General features: G+C 38.8%; 1 protein-coding gene across 2 annotated transcripts; it reads left to right on the top strand.

Moving 5' to 3' along the window:
* Window positions 1-845: 845 nt before the first annotated feature.
* NCF4 (neutrophil cytosolic factor 4) lies at window positions 846-12,839 on the top strand. Of its 2 annotated transcripts, XR_010389498.1 has the most exons (11): window positions 846-1,199; window positions 2,972-3,056; window positions 4,684-4,837; window positions 5,156-5,226; window positions 6,035-6,162; window positions 7,167-7,224; window positions 8,783-8,881; window positions 9,623-9,753; window positions 9,847-9,912; window positions 10,709-11,025; window positions 11,101-12,839. XR_010389498.1 is itself a non-coding variant. In XM_026118016.2 (10 exons), exons 1-10 carry the CDS (start codon window positions 1,168-1,170, stop codon window positions 10,935-10,937), a joined length of 1,053 nt encoding a protein of 350 aa, XP_025973801.1. In that variant the 5' UTR covers window positions 846-1,167; the 3' UTR covers window positions 10,938-12,839. The 2 variants fall into 2 exon arrangements, 1 of the variants encoding a protein (XP_025973801.1); XM_026118016.2 differs by having other exon boundaries at window positions 10,709-12,839.
* The last annotated feature ends 636 nt before the right edge of the window (window positions 12,840-13,475 follow it).

Raw genomic sequence — 13,475 nt, 5'->3', positions numbered from 1 at the left:
GGCAGGTAAAATATGCTGCAGCTTAGCCACAGGATTAGGAAACAGTTTCCTTGTCACTTTCTTCCTTTTATTTTCTGCTTCAAAGATTGTCAACTGATGTTACACAAATGCTATGTCCTACCCTTTGTGTGTAAGGTAGGGCAGTCAGCATTCTCCTTGGGTGAACCATTACCCTGTCTTTGTAGCTGGTAAATATGGCTCGTTTTGAGCATACAAAGCTGAAAAGAGCTCTGCTCTTTCAAGGACTCATGTCTTGCATTGATCCATTCTTCAGAGCTCACTTCCTAACCTCCTGTGCCTAATTTCCTGCTATGTATATATTTGACAAGGCTGAATTTCCTTATTGTCCCTCCTGCTCCCCACTTGAAAATTTATTCTTTAGCTCCATCTCCTGGTTCTTGATCCACAGAAGGGAGGATCCTCAGGAATCACAGTCTCAAGGAGGGATCAGAGGTATCATTGTAGTTTACAAAGACTTTTAGTATAGTGGTAGCGGTATATTTGGGATCATTATAGCTGGGGCAGAACAGAGTTTGTTGAGCCTGCTACCATGTAATTTCACATGGAAATCCATAAACTCTAGGGCTAGCTCTTTTTTTAGGTGATGTGTCATAACCAAAACATAAGACAGAGAGTGGGAGGATAGGACTCATTTTTACCATCTTAAATCTTCAGGACATTGAATTCTAGCCAGTTTTACGTGAGGCTTCTGCTTGGCCTGAATTTCTGCTGCCATGCATGCGTTACAGTCATGCATACCTGCGTGATGTGGATGTAAAACATTTTGATATGATAGTATTTCATACTTGCTTTCCACAGAGGCAGATCTTTGTACAACGGAATATATGTCTCACAATTTCCGCTCTTCGTTAGGCTTTTGGTTTCTCAATTGCAGCAGTTTCGATACATGACAGACATCACAAAACAGCCTTTCTTTATGACTGTTTTCTTTCTTTGGTACTTCCTCAGTCTGGTGGGGGTGGGGAAGTACAGAAGAAACAGGATGACGCTGGAACAGTGAGAGTTAGATTTCCGAGGCCTTGGGAGGGAGTCTTGATTCACACAGGGAGAATGCTGTGATCTGGCTCATCCTGTTCCACTGTAAACTGCCCAAGAAGTGGAGGGACAGCAGCTCAGTGTGCCTTCTGGATTTAAGAAGCTGAAGGCATGTCTCTTCCCCGACAACTGCGAGAAAAGAGGTAACATGTCTGTCCTTCCTCACTCCTCCCCACAAGCCTTCCTGTAACCACTGCAATCTGTTGCCTTAATTTTGATGCAGGCTTTCTTGACAGTCTTAAAAGACTTAAAAGCTTCCAAAATATTAGGCTTCCCAGTGTAGAGCAAATCATTTATTAAGCTGGAGTGGACTTTCTTTCTCCCTCCTTTCCCAGGGAATATTCACTATCTAGGACAGTAGTGGGTCATTGTCCTCTTTATAGCTGCAAACAGAGTTTCACTGTCACTGGGGTTTGTGATATGAATGTTTGTGATATGACTAATTATATCTCCTGATCTCCATAACCACATCCCTCTTCACAGTAAGTGGTGGTACTTATGGTGCTGTGGGTGGTGCTGATTCATGTCATTCTCCTTGTACAACAAGCTATTGCAAGACATTGCATCATTACTTCAGCCTTCCAGATGGGCTCTGCGTTGTGGAAGCACTCTGCTTGGGATATTCTGATAGCAGAATAAACTGAAACAATGGCCATGTTTTTTAGGATCAGAAAATGTAACATTACATCAGCTTGACATTTCCTAGATGATCCTTTTTACAGTTTCTCTTTCTCTTCTGCCTCATTCTTAATCTTTTTACTTAAGTGTTGATATAAATAGCACTCTAACAACATGACATAAGGTTGAGGCAAAGGTGAATTTGTCTTCTGTTTGTCAAAGATGTTATGCCAAGGAGAAGACCCCAGAGGATAAAGGATCTGCCAATCCATGTTCTGTTCTTGTGTGAACAATACAGACAAATGATATGTGAATCTGGTCATATGGCTGCTCTTTAGGCATTCCTTTGGGAATCCTCCTTTCTCTCTTGCTTCAGATACAATCTGTCCATCTTCAATTTTAAGGATCTGCAAAGCTACTCCTAATCCTGCCGATTATCACTTCCTCCATACACTTTTGACATTTTCGAACAAGTATCTTTGTGCTTTCTTTAGGTTATATGTTGTGGTTGGAAAGTCTTCTTGTAAATATTTGCTAAGCTACTCATTCTTTTTCCAAAGTCTCTTTAAAATTCTACTTTACTGTGATGCTTACAAAAAAAATTGACAACCTTTTGACAGCTGCTGCAGAACCACTAGTTATGATGTAGTGCATTATTATGTCTTTATTTCTTTGTATTTTCCTATTTGTTTCTTTCCTTCTGTTGTTTCTTATTTTATACATATGATGTACATTGTGTAACATATATAGTGTAAAGTTTCAAAGAATCACCTTTGTGCTCTCATTTTCTATAGCACTTAGCACAACAAGCTCTCTTCCCAGAATTGTTTCCTATTCCCTACAGTAATATAGTACTAATAACATAAATGATGGTGTATAGTGATCTCCTTAGAATAAGGTATACTGCTCCAAAGTTAGTAATCTGAGTCTACTAGACACTGTAGGAAGAATTAAGAATGCATCCACAGTTGATCTAATTTTTCAGGAAAAGCTTACCAGCTCAAGTGTTTCCGTTTGTAGCCCTGCTACTTTTGCAAGGCCAGGCACACTAGTGCTGGTTTTCAGGCTTAGTGAGTCCTCACAACTGGCACTGACTTCTGCTGAAGTTACAGAAGCTTGATATCTCAAGATCAGACCTCCAGAAAAACAGAATGACACCAAGAATGCCTAACCTCTTGGTTTTGACACTCAACAATGTGAAACTTAACTGTATGATATCTTTATTCTGTATGGCATAGAGATCTCCAAAGGCTAGCACCGGTTTGAGTAACCTAAATCTTTTGTTCTTGCTTCACAGTGACTTTGACCAGCTTCCAGACGATGTACCTGTTTCAGCTAACATTGCAGATATTGAAGAGAAGAAAGGCTTTACTAATTATTTTGTAAGAAGGGAGATTAATCTTGTCTCTATATGCCCTCAACTGTGACTGGTTTGGTTGTGGGAAACAAGAGGCAGTTAACATGGTGTAGTTGCTTTTTGGCATGAATGGTTCCATGCTGAGAGCTTCTCAGAGTTTCTCTTTTCTAGAATGAAGGTTGTTCTGTCACAGATCTAGTCTAAAAATTTATTCTCTGGGTGAATCTGACAGAGATCTATCCTCTAATACTGCTTGTTTTCTAAATTCTTACCTACATCTATTTCTTTCCTGTTAGAGAGCTGTGACCTTGGTGATGAAAGTGGAAAAAGTCAAAGAAGGAAAAAGGAGGAGGTTGGCTCCATTTTTCCATGGCACTGGCAAATTAGGACACTTCCATCTCCACAGAAGATATAACTTTGATATCATATCTAGATCAGATAATGAGTCATGAAAGAGCACAAAAGAAGGAAATAGTGGGGAAAAGCTTTAAGAGATTTTCTGAGAAAGGGTTTTGGGGAAGACCAGCTCAGTCTGACTTCTGCAGAGTATGCTGTTTTTTGCTGGAGACGCTGCTCATAAGGTTTTCCCATTGAAGCATGCAGGTTTTACTTTTGAATATAGTAATGTTTAGTTGCTCCCTCTTTATATCTGCTGAAGGATCTGGCTGCAACATGACCCAAAGGTCAGTGCATGGGAATGTAGAGTTCCTTTACAGCAAAGCAGCTTTTTGGGAGAGAGAAGAAATAATGTAGAGGTTGGAGGGGGAGTTAGAAGTCAGGGGACTTTTTGTTTCTGGCTTTGCCTTTGATCAGATTACATAGACCAGAATTTCTAAAACTGTGTACTTCAAAGTCAGAGGAAATATGAATGCCCTCAACTCTGAAAATCTATTCATTAGATGCCTACCTGTAGATTTAGATGTCCTAAGCATCCTACCATAAAACATTATCTTTGATCCCTTGGTGTCTTCATTTCTTTATATCTCAAATGAGGATATTTACATTTACCTCCCAAATATATTTTGTCAGTTCTGAGGGAAGGTATGTGAGAGTAAAGTAGCATCTAGTCCTTTAAGGTTTCCTTTTAAGATTACCTCTTCTCAGTGGTATCTAGTGACAGGATGAGAGGCAATGGTCACAAAATGAAACTTTGGAAATTCTGTGTGAACAAAAGAAAACAATTCTTCACTGTGAGGGTGGTTGAGCAGGTTGTCCAGAGAGGTTGTGGATTACCCATCTTGGAGATATTCCAAATTCAAGTGGACACAGTCCTGGACAACCTGCTCTAGCTGACCCTGCTTTGAGCAGGGGTGTTGGACCAGACAATCTTCAGAGGTCCCTTCCAACCTCAGCTATTCTGTGAGTTTGTGTGATTTGGTGATCCTGTGATTATGTGATAGAAAGCAGTCACAGAGACATGATCTATAGGCAGCTTGGATCCACAAATATAACACACTGTCTAGTGCTAACTTCTTATTTTCTAGTACTTGAGTATGCAGATACTTAACTGAAGCCTTACTTTTCACTCTGCTCCTAAGACAATATTCTCACCAGTGAGATGCTGATCTTATGTTCCTACTGTATGCCTCACTTTCATTTTGTAAATCTTAAAAAGTATGAACATTAGGCTGAATCCCTCTTCTCTGTTTCAGATGTTTGTTATTGAAGTGAAGATTAAAGGTGGCGGCAGATACCTGATTTTCCGCCGCTACCGTCAGTTCTATGCCCTTCATGCCAAACTAGAGGAGAGATATGGGACAGAGAGCAAAAATAGCCCTTTCACCTGCACACTCCCCATACTTCCAGGTAAGCTGTCAATTAAAAGCCTGTACATGATTAGTAGCTTTCTCAGTCCCAGCCTGTCCTAAACAGGAGTGCATTGGAAGAACGCAGAACTACTAGCTGTGACCAGAAACTAGTTCCCAGCCGTGAAAGATGGGAAGTCAAAGTGCATTGGCAGTCCCTCCACATGTGGTAAAGTTCATTCAGGAACCTGAAATCCATTAGAAAATAACTATTTTCCTGGAGATCCAGGAGTTCATACTTTCTCTGTATTGTTTCATTTCTCTGACAGCCTCTTTCTTTTTTTCCTCCAATAACTGTCACTGGTTTTATGCTTTCTAGGGAAGGTTTATGTTGGGGCCAAAAAAGAGATTGCTGAGAACAGGATCCCTATCCTAAATGCCTACATGAAGGTAAAACTTCATTTTAGCATAGAGATTGAGCTGAGCATTGCAGATAGTTACCCTGTGAAATCAGCTGAGACAGATATTACCGCTCTAGCCCAGAGTATCCGCTTCTCTCTATAGCATTTACCCCCACGACATAGTGTCCACACTGTGGGACACACTGCAATCCTAGTTCACAAATTGTTTGGACTGTAGGAACCTGCTGAAGTACACTGTTTACAAAGGCTCAGTCCCTGCCTTCATATCTAGACATCCTTACCAAAAAATCCAAGATATATGAAGAAATGGAGATTCTTCAGGTGTTGTGTGAATATGGAGTTGGGATGTGCACCAAAGGAGTAGGAAAGTGGGCTGGGCTTATGGGTATACCTGCTCCACAGTGGAGACACATCCAGTAACATCAGAGAGAGAAATTCTTTGTGTGCAGATTAACTGTAGCTCTGACTTTAAACCAGTAACAGTCTGAAGCTTTCCACAACTCACTGTCCAAATCTTTTGCTACTTAAGACTGCCTTCTCTTTTCACAGTCATTCATATTCTGAAGGGAAACACAAGGAGCAATTTACTTCTGCATTGAATCAGGGACACAAAGAATGAAGTGATGCATTAGCCAGCTCCAAGAGTAAACAGGAGAAACTGTCACTGTTCAGCCTTGTTCTGCTGAGTGTGAAGGCAAGGGAGGAGATTTCTGGCAGTAATGAATATCCTTCATGATCCTGTAGGTCAGAGAGGCATGTATGTTATACATGTAAATAAACAGAGAATTGGTCGCTCCCACTGTAATTAAACTGCTTCCTACTTGCTCTTTGCACAGAATCTACTCTGCCTACCCATATGGGTGTTGATGGATGAAGAGGTGCGGCTGTTCTTCTACCACTCAACCTTTGATAGTGAACAGGTGCCTCAGAGACTGAGACGGCTTCGCCCACGGACACGCCGAGTGTAAGTGATTGACATGTTTTTTCATCACTGCTTGGTGTAAGAGATGCTGTCCAGTTTTGTGGGGAAAGGGAGCTGATAATCACCACTGTGTATCCCAAATGAATCCATGAAGTCCTAAAGGGTATCTTTGGGGTAGAGTGAAAACAGAATATTTTTTCCTTTCAGTAATATATATGTAAAGTATATGTGGTATTTGCATTAAAGGGAAATTCGAAAATTAAGTTGTAGCTTCCTTTTCAAAGAATGTTGCTCAGCTCTGCCTGTTGACAATTCTTTTATAGTAATATCTATCATAAGGAAATGTGCAGAGTATACAGGCCAAACTTAGGGGCACAGGCTTGCACCACTGAAGTCAATGTGAGTTTTAGCACTGAATTCAGTGAGATCTGGTTCAAACACTAAATGAAACTGAGCACTTCACTTGTTCCTGTTCTTTGTCTAAGCAGGGGCTCATCCTACATAGCAGCATTGGAACCCCTTTGGAAAACTGCTAAGTAGATGTCATACTTCATTCATTACCCTTCACAGATTAATTCTCCTTTGAACATAGCAAAGATGGACTTACTTCCTTTTTGGCGTAGCTCAAACAGCGCAAAAACTGCATATGTGTATAAATTCCTGAATGTATGTATGATGGCAGAGTTTGAACTGAATGCCATGAATGCTCAAAAAAGGAGGCCTAAAAGGCAGATTGGGATACTGAGCAGTGTTGTGGAAGGGAGGTTCAGGCTACTGACTATGTTGAAAATTCCATCTGTTCTCAGCAGCAGACATCATCAGATTGCTGCTGCTCTATGTGGGAACTGAGAGAACTAGGGCAATGTTGTTGTATCCATGTTTATTTACTTCAATGCTGTACACAGATTCTCATGCACTTTTTCTCCAGTGATCTGTGGCTTGCCTGCCTCTTGTGATAATGAAGATGCAGACAGTGTACTGATTGTGTGGTATTTCTGATGAGTAGAAAGAGGCATTTACTTCCCTTTTGTCTCCTTTCTTTTCAGTAAAAGCGTTTCACCCCAATTGCCTATATTTGATCGCATGGCAACTCCACGGGCTGAGGTGAGTACTCTGTACAATCTACCACAGTGTAGGAGATTAAACTCCATTTTGCTCTGCTGTCTCTCTGGTCAAGATGCCTTTTCCAATTAGAGGTTGGGGAAAGAAGGGAAAGTGAAATCAGCACAGGAAAGCAATTGCTTTTTAACAATAGGGAATGAAGCAAAGGATGTGAAAAAACCCTCCTCACCTGAGTAATAATAAGGTCCATTGTGAATTCAGAACGACAGGAGTTTCAAAATTGAGAGGTAAGTAGAACTCACTGCCAAAAGGTCCACACTTACATAGTGATACCCATAAATTAAATCTAAAGGAAGCACAAGCTTCAGTCTCATCGACTTCAGCACGTGTTTAAAAGCTTTGCTGATGCAGTATACTGTCTTGGTACTAAGCAAATGAAACTGCCTTGAAAGCAGCCCTTGTCTGAGTATGGACTTACTTTCAGGAACATGTGACTCTTTCATGTAAGGTTATTAAAAACCATGGAATTGTTTTGATTTTTTTTTTTTTACACTGATGGTGACCAGTCTTGGACCAGTTGTAATTCTTGGGTTTTATCTACCTTTTTATTAATATTTATTATATGTAAAACAGATTTTTAATAGTTGGAAAAAGGCTTTTGAAAGAGCTATTATGCAGAAATATCAACTTCTAGCAAGCCAGTAGTCATTGTCCATTTTTTATTAGAAGAACCCTAAGGAGAGCCTTTATAAGGTGCTCAAATTTGGCATTAATGAGACCAAAAGAACCACCTCCCCACAGAATAAGGGACATCTTCTAATGTTTGTTCTTCTGAGAGTGTTTGAATGCTACTATGTTCTCTAGGACAATAGGGAAGATGTATGTTTTTGATAACTCAGCCACTTTAATTATTAAAGAATAGCTTCTTTAGCTTGCTAATAGCTTGTAAACATGTGCTTACCTCCTTTTATTTTCCTGAAGGGGGCATCTAAGTTCTACTTTAACTATATGTCAATTTCCCATACTTCCCCTAATCTCTCAGTTCAGTATATAGGCCTGAAAGCTAGATGTAAACAGAACAGTTAGTTATCCTTAAATTAGGACACAACTCTTCTGTAACTTTTTAAGGCTCTTTGTGACATCTTGCAGCAAATCTGAAGGCTATAGAACAGCAGCCAGAAATAATATAATTTTGGGGGATTTTCAGGGCTTCAAATGGACAAGTTTCAAGTTGCTAGTTGTCTCTAGCTCTGTTGACTAACTTGCTTTTATATGCTTTCACCTTCTTTATATTTGTTTAACTGGTAGTCAGTGTCCTGCCACTATAAGAATCCAAGCATGTAGCCTTTTCAGAGCCATGTTTATCCTATTGCTTTCTCTACTTCTTCAAAGCCTTCTCCTCCTTTGAGCAGAAGAAATTTTGAGGACTGCAGGCCACAGTTCTGTATATGACCTTACCCCAGAAATAGATCTGTGATGACAGTGTGTGTACTATCCTGCTCGTTTGTGCTGTGTGTGTGCAGCTCAAGAACAGAACAGGCAAAGCAGATTCACTTTTGTAATTCCATGAATTAATAATTTCAGTTATTACTTTCCTTAGGCACTCTTTGATTTTTCTGGAACCAATAAACTGGAACTCAGCTTTAAGAAGGGAGACTTGATCTATCTACTCAGCAGAATAAACAAAGACTGGTTGGAGGTAAGACTGCAATAGCAGTACTGAATTATTAGCATTCTTTAAAATATATGACTAGAATGGACTGTTTTAGTCCTTGATACCTGTACCCTTCTTTCAAAGAGCAACTGTATCATAATCAGGTGTTACTGTGAGGGAAATATCATTGACTCCAAATTTAAGATTGTTTCCCCCTTTGATGGTTTTTAGATTACAAATTTCCTGCCCTCTATTCTTTGGTTTTCATTTGCATGTGCTTCTGCCAGAATGTTCTTTAAATTCTTTGGAAGTGGTTAGAACACAAAAAGGCCACAGAAAGGAGCTGGAAACTCTATTTCAGAGATTAATAGGTTTCTTGCCTTAGGATGAGTTGCTCTATACTTCATGCTTTATACCACAAAACACGTCAGCCTGATTATAGAGAACTTGGGCAACAGAGCAGTGTTCTGAAAAAGGATGAGGAAAACATACTGTGTGTTTGCTGATATGATATCTCTGCTTGCTCAAACACTACAGCCTTCCTTGGTAACCATTTGACTTTCATATATTGCACATAGTTTCACTTCCCCACCACGTATTTGACTACCTAATCTTATAATCTTGTTGTAGGGATGACATAAGGTGACTTCCATAGCTTTTTGGTTTCTTTTCAAAGTAGAAAAATTCTGATTGTTGTTCCCATGGAAATTAATTTAATTCAAAAACTTACAATAAACAGCTAAAACAGCATGTTTTTTCTCATTCTAATGCTTCCTGTCATTCCAGGGAACAGCTCATAGTGCCACTGGGATTTTCCCCTGTGCTTTTGTGAAGATCATAAAAGATTTACCACAGCAGGAAGACACAGTTAATAGAGTACGCTGTTATTACCATGAGGAGACAGTGAGCACTATCAGGTAATAAGAAAACAGTCTTCCAGGTTACTGCTGATGAGATGCTGATAATTCTCTTTTCGTGATATGTAAAGATAATGTTTGTTCTTGTTACAGGGATATCTTGGTGGAAGAGGATCTGAGCAGCATTCCATTATTCAAAGATCTAATGGAATTAATAAGGTACAAAGCAAGCAGATAGTTGTATATTTAATCACTCAAAACTTGTGTCATGTTCCTTCCAGTCCTAGATTTTCTACATTCTATACATTCTACCTGGCCATCACCATGTTTTGGGTGTAAAACACTTTTGAAGTGTCCTGAAGAATTATTTGTACTTTGACTTGGCCTAGTGCCAGCTGGGCAGACACTAGTCTGCCTTTGCATCGTCAGCGAGTGCTGAGTGCCACATGCTTCCAACTCAACTGTGCTGGGTAGAATTCAGTATCTGATTCTTGCTCTAAGACGATAGCCATGCTCCCAACAAGGATCTTTTGTCTAATATACTTTTTTGGGATGCAGGACACCTCCACCTAATGTCTGTAGATCATTAAACTAGTGCTGAACATTAAAACATTAGAACATTAAATATTAATAACAGAGGATTTTTCTCAACATTCTTGCATTACTTAACCTGCCCTACCCTCGAAAAAAGCAACCATAAATAGATGAAAGGGGGGAGTAACTACAGTCAATTCTTGGTTATATATGGGCATACTATCAGACTTACTTAATTGGCCCATGCACATAGAGTTACTGGAGATGGTCCGTGATCCTGACAAATTTGTTAGCTTAGACACAACACAGCGTGAATGTGGCTATATGATTTCTACCACTAGCTCTACATCAAGAACATGGAGACACCCAAGGCTTAGGTGACTCTGGCAGGATTAATCAGATTTCCAAGATATCGTTTACCATGCAGTACCTTACAGGCATTCTTTGGTTGCTAGGGATCAATCGCTTTCTTTTCTACCAGGCGGGAGTTTGATCAAGACGACATTGTTTTGAATTACCGGGACCTTGACGGTGATCTGATTCGGCTGCTCTCTGATCAGGATGTTGAACTCATGGTGTCTCAGAGCAAAAGGAAGCCAACCGAGAAACATATCTTCCCTTGGAAGTTGCACATCACTCACAAGGATGACTTAAGTGTCTACAACACTAATCCAGGAACAGGTGCTATTCAAATAGTAAGAGCAACATGACCACTACAGAGAGATGTTCCAGTAGATAGCTATATCATCCTTCTGTGATTCCCCCTCTACAGAAAATATCCTTTAACAAGTGTTTGAGGTGAGCTTGAAAAAAATAGCATTTAATAATGTAGTACTTTTCAATGTAAAATCTATACTTAGTTAACTTCTTCAGCTTTTCAGCACTCCTGTGTACTAGAGATATCTATATGAAGACCAGAGAAACTAAGGAACAGAAAAGTAAAATCACTGGCCACGTTCACAAAGCAAGTCAACGTTAGCCTGAAATAGATGTTTGGTGTCCTGAGCTCCAAGACCTTCTTTAATTTCCATCCTCTCTCCTAGAGCCACTTATTTGTCCAGAATGTCTTCATAAGCTTTTTTTCTAGTACTGCCATAATTTTCTCTTCACCTGCTGGAATGAATGTTTGTTTGCTAATGCTTATGAATGCAGTGATTATTTCTGTCATCTGGGTGTCTGACTGGTCATTCAGAGTTTGTTATGGAAGCATCAAGAAAACTTTTTGTTATTTCAGTGAAGAAATTGCAGCCGACCTTTGCTTCCATCTTTCCATTCGTCAATATTTTAAATTCTGTAGATTAAACCTAGTTCAAATGCAGTGTTACTCGTAAACTTCTTATAATTGTGCAGAGTATTTAGTTCCACATTCTGGGATAATTTGTTTGATACCTATCCAAATAACAATTTCTTCTCTGTCTGTTTCTTCTTCTGCTTCCTGGCACTGCATCACAAAGCAGGACTAACAAGAAATTACTGTATCAGATTCTTCAACAAGTAAAGTCACATATAAGTTTATTTTATCAGTTTTTATTCAAATGTTTATTTTGAAATAATTCACAAATTAATTCATGAATTTGTGAAATAATTCATTCTCCTTTTTTTTCCCTTGAAAACGAGGTAATTTTGAAGAGTTTGAATGTTATCTTTTCAGCCTTTCTTAAACAGAGTTGGTTATTAAAAAAATGATCTTGCAATTGCTTCTTTAATGGTCATGCAGTCAAAAATATTTTCTTACTGAACAAATTTACTGCTGCTTGTAAGTATTATTTATGTTATGTATCTTTTACATAAATTGTATCATACCTAAGATGCTACATTTTAAAAACACCATGCAGTCATGCAATTAAAAGGATACCATTATGTATAGATACAATCAGTAAAAATAAGAAATTAAAAGAGGTTTCAAATACCATGCTTCTGATTCACCTGTTGGTTTCTGTGATGTTAAATAGACATCCACTTTTTAAGAAATATTTGTCCTTGGTCTGCTGCTAAAATTCATACAGAAGAAAGGGAAGACTGGCAATGTTTCTGAAGGTACTAAAAGTCAGTTATCTGACCATGCACAAATAACCTCTCTCTCCTAAAACTGGCAAAATAATGTTTTCTTTTTTCTGTTTCTTAGATGTTACTTGTAATGTTATCAGGTAACAAGATCTTCAACAACAACAAAAAGTTAAATATTACTTATCCCTTAAACTTTGGCTTTTTTTCCTGATGTGTTTACATGAGTTTATACATAAGTTTATGTATATAAACTTTAATAATCTATTATCTGCAGCCTTGCATTTATGAATGTAACAATGTACTGGAAATGAAGATGAGAGCTTATATTTATAGATAAGCATATACTTTGCTAGACTGGGATCCACAGACCATTTATTGCATCATACTTTATTAAGTGCATAGTTCTATCTGTATATTAACGGTGTACAGACTCATAATAAGAAAATGCTCCTTCTCCAAAGAATTGTAAGGTATGCTACAGGCCACCTCTCTACTCCAGGTAAAAAAGTTCCAGCTGATTAAATCCACACATACTAAATTTCAGAGCTAAATAACATATTCAGAAGAGACACAGATTATGCTTTCCTTTTTCCCATGGTCAAAGTTTTTAATGGACATTATTTTATTAAAATGTTATAAAATAGAACTTCCCATTTTAAAGTCATTGTACAAATGCAGTGGAGGAAGGAGATGAAACAATGTACAATGATAATGTTAATAATCTTACAGTGTATTCTCTTATGCATCAAGAGATGTCAGTTAGCTGAAACCTAATTAATCTGCATGGCTTGCAAAGCTTCTGATGTGCAGGATCACCTGTCCCCTGTTGCTGGAGTTCAACCGAGCAAAAAAGTTCTGAGGATTTTCACTGATTGCTAGATCCTGTGATGGAGCCAGTGATTCAGCAAGCTTGTTTGAAGATGGAGGGGCTGTTTGAGTGAGGAAGGAAAGGGGGGGAAAATGTCTGCTGAGAAACAAGATAGATATTTTCTATAACCTGACCGGCCCCTGAAAATCAGAGCAGTAGAATTCTTGCAACTTTTCTGCCTCTATACTGTAACATGAAGTAAATTCTGCCTACCCAGCAAACTGTCACATATTTCCCTCCTTGTTTGTTGAGTTTTATATGCACGCCTCCTTATAGTCCCAATGATATACAACTTCTCTGAATGCTCTCAGATCCTGCTCCTTGCTCCACACATGCTTCCTTTATTCTCAGTATACTTTACTCCCAGCATATT

The sequence above is a fragment of the Dromaius novaehollandiae genome, chromosome 1 (genome assembly GCF_036370855.1).
Source record: "Dromaius novaehollandiae isolate bDroNov1 chromosome 1, bDroNov1.hap1, whole genome shotgun sequence".
NCBI classification, from domain to species: Eukaryota; Metazoa; Chordata; class Aves; order Casuariiformes; family Dromaiidae; genus Dromaius; species Dromaius novaehollandiae.
Note: the sequence above shows the minus strand (reverse complement) of the source record. Positions and strands in the feature narration are given on the sequence as shown.

Bases quoted from the DNA above. Each gene is read 5' to 3' on its own strand.
- NCF4 (XM_026118016.2), top strand. From the start codon at position 1,168: ATGTCTCTTCCCCGACAACTGCGAGAAAAGAG. The intron at 6,163-7,166 runs GTAAGTGATTGA...CTTTCTTTTCAG, and splicing joins CGCCCACGGACACGCCGAGT to TAAAAGCGTTTCACCCCAAT. The intron at 8,882-9,622 runs GTAAGACTGCAA...CTGTCATTCCAG, and splicing joins TAAACAAAGACTGGTTGGAG to GGAACAGCTCATAGTGCCAC.